The sequence below is a fragment of the Maniola hyperantus genome, chromosome 13, assembly GCF_902806685.2.
Source record: "Maniola hyperantus chromosome 13, iAphHyp1.2, whole genome shotgun sequence".
Taxonomy (NCBI): domain Eukaryota; kingdom Metazoa; phylum Arthropoda; class Insecta; order Lepidoptera; family Nymphalidae; genus Maniola; species Maniola hyperantus.
In genome coordinates this window covers 8,244,963-8,261,188 of record NC_048548.1, presented here as the reverse complement: position 1 = coordinate 8,261,188, position 16,226 = coordinate 8,244,963, and the positions used below count along the sequence as shown (strand labels likewise).

The 16,226-nt window shown below is 38.8% G+C and overlaps 1 protein-coding gene across 2 annotated transcripts in view; it reads left to right on the top strand.

Annotated features, from left to right (window-relative positions):
* The window catches only part of stet (stem cell tumor), a 156,882-nt gene that overhangs the window by 1,295 nt on the left and 139,361 nt on the right, over window positions 1-16,226 (top strand). For both annotated transcript variants that reach the window (XM_069502452.1, XM_069502451.1), the window contains exons 2-5: window positions 92-833; window positions 1,379-1,402; window positions 6,415-6,513; window positions 7,314-7,379. In XM_069502452.1, coding sequence (XP_069358553.1) covers window positions 579-833; window positions 1,379-1,402; window positions 6,415-6,513; window positions 7,314-7,379 — 444 coding nt within the window. In that variant the 5' untranslated portion in view covers window positions 92-578. The remainder of the gene's footprint in view (window positions 1-91; window positions 834-1,378; window positions 1,403-6,414; window positions 6,514-7,313; window positions 7,380-16,226) is intronic.

Genomic DNA, 16,226 nt, shown 5'->3' with positions numbered 1-16,226 from the left:
TTAGGAAGAACGCGCACTGCTTTTCCTGGCCTACTCTCAGGACCCAGCTGTGTTCTTTATCGAAATTTTACAATGAGCTTTTTTGTTTCAGGCGCACCTGTCGCTGGAAGAGCTTAATCGAACAACGTGCCTTATCATAAGTTTTCGTGTATATAGTCTTTACTGCCGTCTTTATACCACCATCCATCGAAGAAGATAAAGTCCAAAAAGAACTGTCCCATTTAGAAAAAAATCGGTCCAAATCTGTCCAATAAAATTCCATTTTTCGACTCCAAAAAAAATTTTTTTTTGTAAATTACAAGTAGAAAACTAGCTAACGTACCTACCACACTAAGCACAGACGGCCTAAAGTATCAATTTGAATGTAGAAAGCTGCTCCAAAAGACTCTGCCTATTGATGAAAACTTGAAGAAGATTTCGCAGCACTACTTTCAAACGCTGCGTGTAGACTTTAACTGTGTGATGATGAGGACTAACTAAGGGTTGTGCCAAATAATGTCAGTGCCGAAATCGATGAATTAGTTTTTGAAGTTAATATCGAAGTGCCGTGCATATATGTGTGTGCCGGTGTTGCCAGCATGTCGGTTTGGGTGGGCAGTGGCTGCGGCGGCGGGGACCTTCACCCGCCCGTCGCCACTGTCCTGTCGGCTAACACCTCTATGGAGTCGGGGATCGAAGCCGGGGTGCTTCCGACGGTCACGGGGTCCCTTGCTTCGGCTCGAGATTCGCTGGGATCGCTCTCGAGAGCAGCGGAACCCCTGTACGATACAGACCATACAGATCTCGGTTCGGAGTTGGACGAGGCGGAAATACGACGAGAGTTGATGCATGATGTAAGTAAACAAATCGACATGCATGGCAACATAGTATGTTGCCATGCATTACGGTTTGGATAGACATACAGTGGCTGCAGCACTTCGTTTGCTCGTCACCACAGTCCTGTCGGCTGACACCTCTATGGAGTCGGGCATCGAAGCCGCCGTGCTTCCGACCATAACGCTTTCGCAGGGATCTCGCTCAAGAGCAGCCGGTTCCACCGCTTACTTAGTATTTTTTTTTTTTTAATTTGGTGACTACGGTCTTAACTGGCGGTGTGATGATGCAGTGTAAGATGGAAGCGGGGTCAATTGGAATTTGAACAAGCAAACATCAGGGGTATCGCACAGATCACCTTCTCTAGATGCTTTGGCGTCCTAACCAATGATAAAAAAAACTTTTAAATGATATGTAATTAGATTTGAGAAAATTTTAATACTAAAAGTAATAAGTTAGATTTGATTTTCCTAGCCTTCCCAATTAGGCGCTTTATAAGCAAAAGAACTAAGAACTTACTTATTAAAATTTATTAAATCAAATTGACGAAGATTTTTTCTTACAGAAATGGCGCCTTCTATTTGATAGGGTAAGTTCACATAAATTATTACAAAAACAAAACTTTTTACCAGTAAAATTAAGTTCTATTGCTCACTGTTGAAAACCACCTATAAGTACTAATATTGATCTTCAAAGGTGAATACCTACTCGCATTTCAATTGAGTCATTTGGAAAAATTTTGGTGGTACCGAAAAAATTACGTTGATAGGACAGATAGGTCTGTGTTTGGTTAGTTATAAGTTTCATGGGCAGGGCATTTTAAAACTTCATTCTTTCCAGTACCTGTCACTCTCCTAAAATAACCATGGAATCATTCGCTAAACATTAACCACCGTTTAATATATTCACAATGCTTAATATTATGTATAAAAAAATTTTTACAAAAAAAATAAAAACCGACTTCGTTACACAAACACTAAAAATTGAAAAATAATTTAATTTATTACCGAATATATTATGTATACAAGAGTTAATATAGTTCCATAATAATACTTTTTGGTGCCGGTGCCAATTAGCTTTCGCGAATCGTCTAGACTTCATATTTTTATGGGACTCCACCATGGCACCTCATTGGCACCGACCCCAAAAAATATTATTATGGAACTATATTAACTCTTGTATACATAATATATTCGGTAATAAATTAAATTATTTTTCAATTTTTAGTGTTTGTGTAACGAAGTCGGTTTTTATTTTTTTTGTAAAAATTTTTTATTTCACAATTTTTAGTGGCCCCATGGAATTATGCTATTACTGGTTAAAAGTCTACTGTTTACTAAGCTATTACACTGATCGCGAGCAATTTACTCTTATCCGTTGAGGAGTTCCAGTATCTATCTTCGAAGATGTTCATCAGATCTTCACCAAATTGAAATGGGACCAACTTTGAAGTATACCCTTTCAAACAAAAAAAGAATTTTCAAAATCGGTCTAGGCGTTTTCGAGTAATCGGGGAACATACATAAAAAATAAAAAAAAAAAAAATTAAAAAAGATTCCGACGAATTGAGAACCTCCTCCTTTTTTTGAAGTCGGTTAAAAAGATCGTACCTACTTAATTTATTGCAGAATATATGTCGTTAACACTGGCATAAAGTGTAAGTATATCTCACAATAATTATTATCTACACAGGTATTACATTTTGGGGTAAAAATATATTAATTTTATAAAATACAGATATTGAAAACAATTATTAAGTTTGCTTTTTGAAAAGATTACGAGGTAGCTAGAGCTACCTACTGCTGAGTTTCTTCTTGTTTCTTCTCAGTAGATTCTGTGGTTTGAACCTATCATAAAAGTTGGCCAAGAGAGATGAATTAAGTACATGAATTGAGTTTCGATAGAAAAATTCACCGACGAAAGTAGGTACCTCCTACCTATGCTATCGTACTTATTACTTATTTTATCTTTTTTTAAATCTTGATTAATGCAAATGGAAAAAATTATGATGATGAATAAAATAATAATCTACCTTAAAATATACTTAATAAAATGATAGAGAAAATGTTTAAGAGAACTATTAAGGTCTAGTAGCGTTCTCTACAATGGTAGAGCCGCAATTAATAAATTCTAGGGATGCTGAAAAACTCTTTGGGATACTGAATATTTTTACTGTTGTTAAAATAATGGTGCGCTGTAGAATAAAATCACGCTCTCGAAATGTCAATGTTTTAAACATGCAATTTGTGAATATTTCGTTAACAAAAAATAACCGAGTCCAAGCTCGACGACACTTTCAGCATAAACATGAGAGTTGAAGCACCGCATATTTCATAAAAGTGTCGTTTACGATGAACCAGCGATGTAAATGTTCCACTAGATCCGGCGCTTCAGTAACAACATGTTTCCCACAAACGTGTGGTTTCCGCAGATCTCTCTTCTCTGTACCCGTAGTACAAGATTTTACGTCTCACCAAACGAAACCAAATTCGAGAGTCGAAATACTTCCGCGTTACAGTAAAATGGACCTAAACAGCCTTGAATTGAAGTCAAATATTTAATGCCACTGATTTTAATTTCGCAATGTTTCCGCTTGGAGCGCTGGCTGTAGAAGTGTAGACAAACTTGAGCTTTAAAACAAGGCATTTAAGATCCAGTTTACTGTAACGCGGAAGTATTTCGACTCTCGAATTTGGTTTGGTTTGGTGAGACGTAAAATCTTGTACTACGGGTACTGACAATCGTAATTCGCTTTAGACGCAATCTGTTTCTAGGGTCATAGAAGAACAGACTATAGATTCTTAAGCTATACTTATTCAAATATGATAACGTGAATACCAATAATTTAAGAGTTAACGCGCAAGTTTAATTTTTACAAACAAACTGCGTCGAAAGCGGATTACGATTGAACATGTTGTGAGTTGTAACTATGAAGCGCCGCATCTAGTGGAACATTAATATCGCTGAGCGAAACGAATTTCATAGAATATTTTTTTGTGTTTGACTGATTAAAATGTACAGAAGCGGGGTACAATAAGTTTTATAAGCAGATAAAAAGTGGCGGTAGCGCCTCGGATCAAACGTTGTCTTGTCACGTAGGGAACATTGAGATAATACTTACTGCCGCGCAGATAGGGGCGCTTTTCATTTTTTGTCCTCTTATTTTTGGAAATGGGCAAAGTTATTACAACAATATTACCTACACATAGGTTGAGAGACGGTGAGAACGATCTCGTTAAAAAGACGGTAAATAATGAAAAAGATGCAAATACCACCTACCTACCTATACCACCTACCTACCTATTACCATGTAAACCATACTCATAGTGACAATATGCTATTCTAACCATCTGCTTACTACTTAATTAGGATTAAGTACTTAGGCAGGTTACCTTTTTTTTTTTTTTTTTCGCTGGGAAATGCTTTTACGCATCCTCCCCGGAAGAAACGCAGCTGAACCACGTTTCTTCCGGGGAGGTATGTGGGACTCACTGTAACCCAGAATACCCACTAAAACCCAGCGGACCCGTCAGCGCCATGATGAGGCGGCACAGGAACGCAGTTTGCATACTACTATGCCGTCTCAGCGGTACAGATACCTCACAGGGCTTCCCTACAGGATGCCCCTGCCTTTCTCCACGGGTTTACGGCCCGAGGTGGTGAGCATATCGGCGCCTCCTTTGCCCTTGGCGTTTACGGCGTATGGGATGAGCGTTGGGATCCAGCTCTCTTTCTCGTTCAGCCGCCTCCTTTAATGCGAGCACTTGCTCACAGAAAGACACTACTGCCGTCCAACAAGTCTCGCTTGTGATCATTGCGCTTATCACGCTTGGGAGCGATAGATCACTGCCCAAGGTGAACGACAATAGATGCCTCTGCGGCGCCCAGGCTGCGCATTCCATCAGGGTGTGCTGTGCCGTATCGGATGGAGCACCGCATTCGTGACAGGCTGGGTTCACTTCCCGCCTCGCAATCTGGTGCAGGTACTTACCGAAACAGCCATGTCCTGTAAGCACCTGCACCAGTCGATAAGTTAAGGTCCCGTGACGTCTTTTCAGCCAGCGCTCTAGTTGAGGCTGTATTGCTTCGACAGTCAGTGTGCCCGCAATAGGGTTTTGCAAGTCCTCCTTCCATCTGCTGATCAGGACCGTGTGTGCAGTGGCTCTCATACTTTGAACCTCCTCCGCACTTGGCCACAGGTGGCCAGGTTGGCAGGTTACCTACCGTAGGTATATTAAAATATCATCCCGGCCGATTGTAGATCTTTTGTCGTTTATCAGAAGATTGACGGTTGTAGCATTGAAGAGCTGTGATTGTAGACCCACATATAGTACGCGACAGGTTGATAAAACAAATTATTAAGCCGTATCGGATGGAGCACCGCATTCGTGACAGGCTGGGTTCACTTCCCGCCTCGCAATCTGGTGCAGGTACTTACCGAAACAGCCATGTCCTGTAAGCACCTGCACCAGTCGATAAGTTAAGGTCCCGTGACGTCTTTTCAGCCAGCGCTCTAGTTGAGGCTGTATTGCTTCGACAGTCAGTGTGCCCGCAATAGGGTTTTGCAAGTCCTCCTTCCATCTGCTGATCAGGACCGTGTGTGCAGTGGCTCTCATACTTTGAACCTCCTCCGCACTTGGCCACAGGTGGCCAGGTTGGCAGGTTACCTACCGTAGGTATATTAAAATATCATCCCGGCCGATTGTAGATCTTTTGTCGTTTATCAGAAGATTGACGGTTGTAGCATTGAAGAGCTGTGATTGTAGACCCACATATAGTACGCGACAGGTTGATAAAACAAATTATTAAAAAACCGACTTCCAAAACCACTACAAAGTAAAAAAAGCATAAAAGTAACTAGAAATCAAAGCGTGTAGCTCGCCCGACTTCATACATACATACCTAGGCTACACGTGTAGAAACTAGGAACAAAAGTTATTTTTTAATTTGTAGTGGTTTTGGAAGTCGGTTTTTTTATTTTTTTTATTTTAAGAATTGAGAACCACATCCTTTTTGAAAGTCGGTTAAAAATGGCAATCGGGGAGGAAACGCCCCGCACAGCCACCGTGCTAACCCGATGCAGGCGAGCGCGGGCGCTGTTCATGTGTGCGGGTCGTCCTCCGGCCGCATACCCCGATCTCAGAATAGGATCTATTCATGTGCCCCGATTGCTATCTCGACCTGTCGCGTACTATACAATATAAGGTTCTATATATTTACCTGCTATTCTTCTTCAACATTAGAGTTCATTCCACAAAATTGTAGTTTGAAGACCGATTTTTTATGTACAAAATCACTACAAATACTACACGTTTCACAACTGTCAATCTAATGGAATTTAATGCTGTGGCTCAAGATGGAATGCATTTATACCTACAATTAAAATTCTTTAAAATCAGATCTTGGAAGGGTAGGTACCTACGAGGATTTTGAAATTGTCTTCATTCCATTTACATTTAGCTCCTAGACTAGGTACATATTAATGCGAAGTCCCAAAATGGTGGTGATTATGACATTTTGGGTGCTCTGTTGTACGTGACCGAATAGTTTAGAGTAGGTGTGAATATTATATTAACGATTGTTTATGCCCCTTATCTGCAGTTCGATCCGGAAGGCTTCGGCGAGATTCCGTGGCCAGACTTCCTACAAACCCTTCAGAATCCAGATTTTATAGCGCAGGTGCCACCTCACAAGCGTGAGGTAAATATTAATTGATCATCAAATCATAATTTTTGCTGGGTTATCAGTAGAATTTGTATTGCGAACTGTTAATATTAAACATTATTCTTACCTACAGCAAGCCTAGCATTATTATAAAGGTCTCGATTTACGCGTTACGGATTACAGTAGCGTCGAATTATTTATTTATTCTACACAACATTTTTAACACAAACTTGCGGGGTTCACAGCGGAATTTGCTTTGCGAAGTACTGCTACTAAACATACATATAGGTAGGCACGTACAGCTAGACTAGACATTATAAATGACTTGACATAGCAAGTGCCCTGGGCGCTATAGGGTGTTCTATGGAACAAAACGGGCGCACGGCAAGGTGCTTCTTTTTTTTCGTTTCATAGAGCACCATAATACATTTTTGTCTTACAGCGGCGCGCGGCGTACCTTCTGCTCGACCGGGGTGCAATTCATCAAATCCATCCATACTAATCTCATATATGTGCGAAAGTGTGTGTCTCTCTGTCTGTCTGCTAGCTTTTGACGGCCCATCTGAAAAAACCGGTTTTGACGACATTTGGTAGAGATAGCTTGCATCCCGAGGACGGACATAGGCTACTTTTTGTCCTCAAAAATCAAAGAGTTCCACCGGGATTTTCAAAATAGAAATTTACGCGGACGAAGTCGCGGGATCACCTAGTGCCCTATATAGCACATAAAGAAGATAACCACTTCAAATAGATCTACAATATCTGTATTTCACATAGATTATTTATCATATTTTATATAAATTATTCTAAATTAAATAACTTTTTTCTGTACACAGATCCTTTTGGATAAAGCTCGAAGTTCTACCAGTGCAGCTATTACCTTTCAAGAGTTCGTTAATGTGGTAAGTGCTACTATTAGTTTTTTACCATATTACCATAATATATCTAATTTATACCAATGCCGCAAAGTAAATAGTACTAACTAAATATCTTGAAATGACCTAACTATTCGCTTATTGTCCTTATTAATCATTTAGAAAGGCGAAGCAACCCATAAAATCTAACAGTATTTTCTACCAATGACTATGTATATTAATTACCTATATTACACCTTAACTAATTTCTAAGGTGTACGAAAATAGTACCTACCTTTCTTCTATCTTTATGATCAACCCATCGCCGGCCAACTAGGTACTGAGCACACTGTCTCCTCTCAGAATAAGAATTATTTAGGCCATAATCTGCCAGTTTGCACGAGCCAAGTGCGGATTGTCAGACTTCACACACCTTTGAGAACACTATGGAGAAATCTCATGCATGCAGGTTTCCGATCACGATGTTTTGCTTCACCGTTATATTTAAATGCTTAAAACGCACATACCTCCGAAAATTCAGAAATGTATGTTTGGGATCGAACCTCCGACCTTCTCAATAGAACGCAACACAGGTAACATATTCTCATCAATTAAAATTTAAAATGAACGTTGTACCTAAGTGGTGGCAATCTATAAACCCTTTTTGGGTCACAAATACGTAGTTCAGATATCAGCAATAACACTGACCCATCTTAACAATACAAGACAACTAAATTAAGATGCGACACCGATTACCCTCACCCAGGCAGGTCCACATCGCGCAAGTCTCGACAACAGCTCAAGGTTTTACTTTTGTTACCCTTGTGAAGGCAAAAGGCTCCGAACTTAAACGAAAAAGTTACGTTAAGGTCTACTGCAGACTAACGATTTTAAGCAGTGTCCGATTTGTATCAGATATATTGATTACGATGCGACACCGATTACCCTCAGCCAGGCAGAGCCACATCATGCCAGTCTCGACAACAACTCAAGGTTTTACTTATGTTACTCTTGAGAAGGCGAAAGATCTGTATCCTCCGATTTGTATCAGACCATTTCTGGCAACTTTTATTCGTGACGTTTGGTGTCCAATTTTTCGCCGTCCCAAAGTGTACGGTACCATTAATTTTGAATAAGGATGACGTTATGAAAAAAACATTTAGATTGAAATAAATCGTACATCGTAGAACATTTTGTAGCGCAAATACCTTGATTGTACTACAAATTGCTTAACGATGTACGATATTATAAAGATATAAGACAGTAATAATCAGATCGATACCGATCTGATTAATCGAAGCGGGCCATGGCTTCACCTGGAATAATCGTTAAAAAAAAGAATAAGATTCCTTGCACTTATTGCGTGACGTTCTATTTTTTACAATTTTTCAACTTTTGTCGAATCCATTATAGTCAGTCGTCTGCGTTTAGCCTAAAACGTGTCCAGGTTTAGATCTGAGTTCTTATCGGGGTTTTTACTGTCCCTTCGAAATACGATAAGGCCTGTACGATTTATAAGGTGGACATATTTTATTTTTGTAGAATAAAATATATTATCTTAAATGCGTATTAACACCGAGCACAGTCGTTTATTATTTTCTTTGATCGCTTTGTGTCTGTGAGCTGGATTGTTTATGTTTTTTCTTATAGCTTTAAGAAATATGGGCATTCACTATTTCAAATTTGTTTCTTAATAATATGCAGATACAATCTAGTATTTATACAAATGTATGTAATTTATAGTCTGCGACAGGTCGGAATGTCAATCGGGGTATGAGGCGGGGCGACGCGCACACCCGCACGTCACCCGCGTTCGCCCGCACCGGGTTAGCGGGAGGGATGTACGGGGCGTCCCTACCCCGGTTGCCGTCTTAACCTGGTTGGTTTGGTAGGTGCATATGCAATGCACCTACCAAACCAACCTAAACATGCTTTTTACATAAGCTTATAGATTTTACCTAATTGTTTCTGTTTGTTTGGTACTAGGTACCTACGTTTAGCTCTTGTACCTATAACCTATCTATGTAAAAAATCAGATCCATATTTAAATCGTGGCGAGTGAGCTTTTCAATATTCTATCGTTTTACAAAACGCGTTTTTGAGTTACAGGTAAGTATTATAAATTGATCTCTATGTACTATTTGTATCAGTAGTGTAGAAGCACTATAAAATAAAACTAAATATTTTTTGAAAACTTAAAACTTTAAATAACTAAAACCGTATCACTAAGATATAATAACCATTCATAAAGTAAACAAATAATCCCTAATGACAACAAATAAAAATAATAATTTAAAGGCTCATAAAAATAAAGGTGTCGCGATTATCAGATAAAAGGTTCCAAGTTAATTTAGGACCCGTTTTAAAATAATTAGACGGTCTGATTAAGGCGCATACATCACATAATGTCAGACGTGGGGGTTACCTTCGATTAATTAAACCCGGGTTTTTGGATATTTGCATAAAGGAATCTTAAGAAGCACTTAATTATGTCCAAAAGTGTCCCATAAATTATTTACTTTAAAAGGATCGAGGTATACGCTTAGGTATAATAAATATAGGCTGATCAAGACCTTGAAGATCTTAATTTAGATATTAAAGATATACTTACATACTTACCGAAGTTTTGATGCAAGTTCTCTTGTAGGTATTAAAAAGGTAAAGCCGAAACACTGGTTATCGACACACAGGCTTTCGTAGGCAATCCTCGGGAATGTCGAAAACCCATAGTCATTGTCTGCCGAGTTTTGGGTCGGTCGTATAACCCAAATTAGTCAAAGATCAAAACTCAAAACCCTCAAAACCCTATTAAAAAATTGGCTTTAGCTAATTCATGCCTTGCGGGAGCTTTTCGGGTTAGCGGTGAAAAGCAGTGAAAAGGTAACAAACAGACAGAGTTTTATTTTCGCAAGTATGTACCTACCTACTTGCCTACCAGGATTAAGTCAAGATTATGAAATATCGGGATGAAGTCAGCGAATAATTCAGCCGCGGAGTTTTGGTAAGTTCGAACAAAAAGAGGAGGTGACAAAATAAATAACAATTTGGCCCACCCCGTTCGAATGTGGATCTTCTCCGCGGATTAACATAAGAATGCCGCACCACGAACGCCCACGATACCCCAGTGTGCCCTTGTTGTCTCTTTATATCGAATTTAATTTTGATTTATGTTACTGTAGGTATCTATATACTTAAATAAAATATAGAAGTAGCACACGGGCACAAAAATCTGCCTGAAACATTTAGCTAACTTTTCAAGGCCTGTTTCCGTTCCGTTCAACCGATTTTACAGACTACAGAGATAGCTTGCAAGTTGCATCCCAGGAAGGACAAAGGCTACTTTTTATCCCGGAAAATTCTTTCAGAATCAGAGTTCTTATAAAAACCGTAACTTATGCTAAAGGAAGTATCGGGCATCAATTCCCTTGTAGGTACCTATGTTACGCGAAGGTTAAAATGACAGTCGGGGAGGGAACGCCCCGCACACCCGCACAGCCCTCGCACTAACCCGGTATGGGCGAGCGTGGATGACGTGCGGGTATGCAGGGCATCCCCCCGCCTCATACCCCGATTGCCAACTCAATCTGTCGCGCACTATATAGTTAGGTACTTGTTAAATTTTGAAATCGGAAAGCTACCTACGTTCGGAATCGTGAGTAAAGAAAAAGAAAAAATTTAAAACGATTTCTTTTCATTTTTAGGGGCATCGTGTACGTAATTTAACATTTTTGACGGTAAGAAATTATATTCTGAAGACGACAATGGATTGTCGTCAGTGCGGACCGCAATAATTTGATTTTATTTACAGCGTCTTAACACCATAAATGCTTCACACGATAACATAAACCGTTTTATGTCCCCTTAACGATTTAATTTTGTTGGTATAAAAACATACCTAAGTTCCATTTAGTCCTAAAATACGGCGTGAACCTAAGGCCAGAACGTTATATATTTTAATATCGAGAAAAATTGTTTTAAAATGTGCCTAATACTGACACGGATATAAGTAGGTCGGTACTTACCTATTGTTATAATCCAAAAAATTGGTTAGGTTTTCATGCAAAGCTTTTCTCGTATTCTCATCTCGTTGAGTAATCTCTTGAGTAGGTATTAGTTACTTGATGATGGTTACACATGACCACATAAATGTGATTTCAAAGGCGTTTGTAAAAAAATTGCAAAAAAATTTGTACTGTAGGTACTCTTTTCCGTTTGTAAAAATATTTGTATAATATGTTATTTTCATGCACCAGTGAAAATGCGACGGTTTATTTAAAATTCAAAATTACAACACCTAATAATATGATTGATGGAGGTAAGTAATATAATATGGTGTTTTGGTGTCAAGCTCTAGGGAAATTGTGCGCACTCGTCAAGGAAAGTAATTTCCTGACAGGAAATTAGTTCACACCATTATAGCGATTTAGCAAAATGTTTAGAAAAATACCAATGTACAGTGTCTACACATTGTATACTTCGGGTTATCCATACTTACTAATATTATAAATGCGAAAGTGTGTCTGTCTGTCTGTATGATAAATTTTCAGTAACAGTTTAACCGATTTGGATGAATTTTTGTACAGAGTTAGCTTATATGCTGGGAAAGAACGGCATTTATCCCGGAAAAGTAAAGAGTTCCCATGGAATTTTTATCAAACCAAAGTCGCGGGCATCATCTAGTATTTAATAACGGATTATTACATACTCCTTATTCTTTAGATACTTCTTACCTGTCGTTGACTAACGAAGGTCAGTTAAGTCCAATTCCATCAGCATGTATGCGTTCAATGCAAGAGCCAAGACCTGCCTACAGCCACTTTAACTTGCTAATCCTTTGAGCTATGTCGGTCACAGTTTAGTTTATGGTATCCGTATCCTTAAAGAGGCTAGAGATTGTTCTTGCGACCAATAGCTCTCTTCTCGGCTATTTCGCTCATTATTGTCATTTGCTAGAGGCTAATATTTAGGAATTTTGGGTACGTACCTAAGTACGCACATGCCCAAGACGAGCAACTTTCGTCGTTTTGACAAAAAGGAAAAAGGTATGATGTATAGACCGCGACAGGGCGAGATGGCAATCGGAGTATAAGGCGGGGAGGGGGGGGGGGGCGCACCGCACAGCCGCACGTCACCCGCACTCGCCCCACGGGATTAGCACGGGGGCTGTGCGGGTGTGCGGGGCGTTCCGATTGCCATCTCGACCTGTCGCGTAAAACACATATCCAGCTCCCAACTTCTACCAGTAAAGCTGAGAGTACATGACTAGTTGATGTACATAAAAGTACACAAACACAATACACACGTAGATGTGTAAGAATGCGCGGCTGGCCCTGTGAAGCAGCTTAGTACCTGTCTCATAGCACAAAAAACTTTTGAGCGCCGCCGAAGACCCTTAATCAATTTATGGGGCGCTAACTGGGACATGGAAAATGTATTAAAGCTCGCTGTGGGAACGAGCCACACGCCAAACACTTTAGGGTACTCATAATATTATATTAGTTCCTTTGACGAATTTTATCTACTGATAAGATCAATCTATATGAATCTATACGATCTGATTAGAGTGGTTACCGCGGGTGATTGCTATAAAAGATTTTTATTAATCTAAAGGAATAATGTGGATTTTTACAAGTTTACTTTCCAGAGTGAGCTTTGTATTGGAATCGACGTCTAAGGGCCGGTTGTTTCAACAAACTTTGACGGACACATAACCTTTAAATATGGCGCTAACGAACGTAAGTAAAGAAAAAGCGTTGATTCAGCATCTATTAGCGCTAACGTTCGTTAAAAAGTTACGTTTACGTTAACCAGTGCTGGCGCCATTGGTGATCGTCAAATCACTTCGTAACTCCATAATTCTTACAAACGGAATATTTTATTTATAAATTATAATGGAATCAATTTAATTCTAAGCTTTTAATGGTAGTTTTTTTGAAGATGAAAGAGAATTTGTAAGAAAGAAAAAGTGTTCAAAATTCGAAGTAGCAATGTTAATAACTATGTATATAATTTAATATACTTAAAATAAAATAAAAAAAGGATACGGAAAAGTAAGTTAATTTTTAGGGTTAGTTTCGCAACCAAAATAACAATGACGAACAGTTTTTTGTACAATGAAGCAACGCAATTAAATTAACAGATGTTAAAGTTCGTCTACGTCTGTTAAATTTTAACGAACGTATCTTACGAAGACCAATGCTTTGAAACAACCGGCCCTAACAATCTAAGTACAGTTTTAATTTTTTGCATATTTACTCTTTATCGTACTCGATACTTTTAAGCAAATCTTAGATCTTTGAATTTTAATTAAGTTATGTAGATAAGTACTAAAATTCTTTTTTTATTTACCTAATAAATAATTTTAATTAATATCACAGATCTAGGTCTCAAACTAAACCTCCTAAATAAGACCTATGTTATATTTGCACAGGTGAACTTGTAGATTACCATTCAAAATACATTGATAGGTATAGTTATTACGTGATAATATTATTGTAAAAAACCGGTCAAGTGCGAGTCGGACTCGGGAACGGGAACCATCGTATACAAGGTCAAGGTACAACCGAACTTTTATGTAGAACACTGCAAGGTATGACGGACTGCACCATCTATATATTATGTGATTTTAGTAAATAATTTTTTCCGCGAACACATATTTTTTTTGTGATGCAACCATAAATTCACGGTTTTTAGATTTCTTATGCTATAAGACCTACCTAACTAAAGGCAGGCGCTTCTCATGATTCTAGGTCAACGGGAATAGTACCGTATAGGTTTTTTTGACAGACACGTTACACGACCAACAGACGGACAGACTGACAGACAACAAATTAGTGATCCTATAAGGGAGGAGCCCTTTTTCCTTGTGAGATACGGAACCTTAAAAATTGTAAAAGTTTAGTGAAACGGAAACCAATTGTAAAATCGTATTTTGAAAAGAGTAGGTACCACAGAGTACATTGAAGTAGGTACCTAACAGCTAAATTTCTTTCCTGCTTTACTCGACAGCTTTCCAACCGTTTTGGTAGATTATACTCTGCATAAGGGTCACAAGTTGGCCTACGTGAAATAATGAAATAATTAAACGCTCCGTTTAGCCTGTACCTATCTGAGTAAGTAGAAGTATCTTCCATGTATACTTACGATATTGTTTATGTACACGGTAATATGTATTTAAGTATGGTCAACTTTAGACTCTCTCTAGTCCCCTTATGATGTTTTCTTCACTAAAAAGCTCGCCCCTGGCTAACTTGATTAAAAATACACTTTATTTACATAAAACTCAACAATTAAAATTATTAATATGCGTTACGCAATATAATTTGTGTACATATTAGAACTTCACGGTGCGTTTCGAATCCACATCGGGAACAAAAACTATTACTTAATAAAACACACCTCAATCAAAATTAATTGCTTTACGCATTAATCTGTTTATCTCCCCCTCTCTACAAAACAACGTGTCTGTTCGCCGAGGTAATGGAAGCAATCATTTCAGATAAGATACCTCTAATGTGAGAAAAGGTAGACGTTCGGCCCGGATCGTTAATTTAATTTGATATAATAAAAGTTATATCCGTCATTTATCACTTTCGACAAATTCATTTTAACTTTGAAGCCCTGCTTAAGTGTGGCCAAATTTTACAAATACGCAAAGCGTTTAATATCTTATAACAAATTTACAGTTTATCAGCATACAAGATATTCTTACGTTGTACCTTGTACCTACCACACATTTATAAATAATTGACTATCTCCTTCACGCAGAGGTGATGCGCTGTCGTCATAAAGGTAGATAAACGGGAGGTCCCAAATTTGTTTGGGAATTTTTAATTCGTCTCGTCTGGTCTTGTGAGAGACTGCGGCTGTAGTAAGTTACCATCCTACCTGCAAAGACGTGATGCCAAGCGTTCCAGTATGATATCGCGTATAACCCTTTAGGAGTACAGCCTATAAGGCTAGCTCCCACCTTAGACTGCATAATGTATTGTCCCTTACTCTAAATAGGTGTAATCGCAGCCAAGGGCTAACTTGTCATGGACTTAATAAAAAAGTCCTGGTTCTTTGTAGATTATCTTGGGAAAACACTTTGATTATTAATACATATCAGTACAATTCAATAAATACCCTTTCGTTAAAAATCTTTTCGCTGACGCTGCTACAGCGTCAGGTCTTTATTGATACGGATGGAAGCGCAACCCTTTCAGTTCTCGCCGGCGCTAATGGTCCAGAATGTACATACCTCTATAACCGTCTCGATTTAAGGCGAAGCTTATCTTATAAAATCGTAAATTAAAAAATAAAATTAATGTAACGCCCAATTTGAAGTACCTAATTCGTTAGCAGGTCCTGTCGCGGGACACATTCCTCCGTCAAGTAGGTTTTCGTGTTCTTTCGGACTGTCCGTCCGTAACTCAGCCGGTATCGGTGCCATCTAAATTGAGATTTTATTGACGATTACTGTTCTATCGGTGGTATCGTCGCGATCTTGGCGCCCGGCCGGACCTTTGCCGTGTCGCTCGCTCCGATCCTTTATCAGTTTTAATGACATTTAAAAACAAATGTATCGAATGCTTTTACCCAATCCCCAGAGACTGAGTGGCAAAAACAAAACAGTATGTTTAGCATGAGTTTGCACATCTCGACATCGTTTATATATTTCGAATATCGAAAAACTATACCATAACTTCAAAGTAAATTGGGCCTAAATCCCCTTGTTTAAGTTATTCGGTACTCGAAGGTTCGATTTGATGTCGGCGTTAGATAGGTATTATGTGCGAACTCGAGTCGAGTCTTAAAATAAGGTCATTAGGTCTATTTTACTATCAACGATCGGCCCGTGATCTCACTAGAGGTCATGCCTGAAAACCAGCGCTGCAGTCAAATGACTTACGC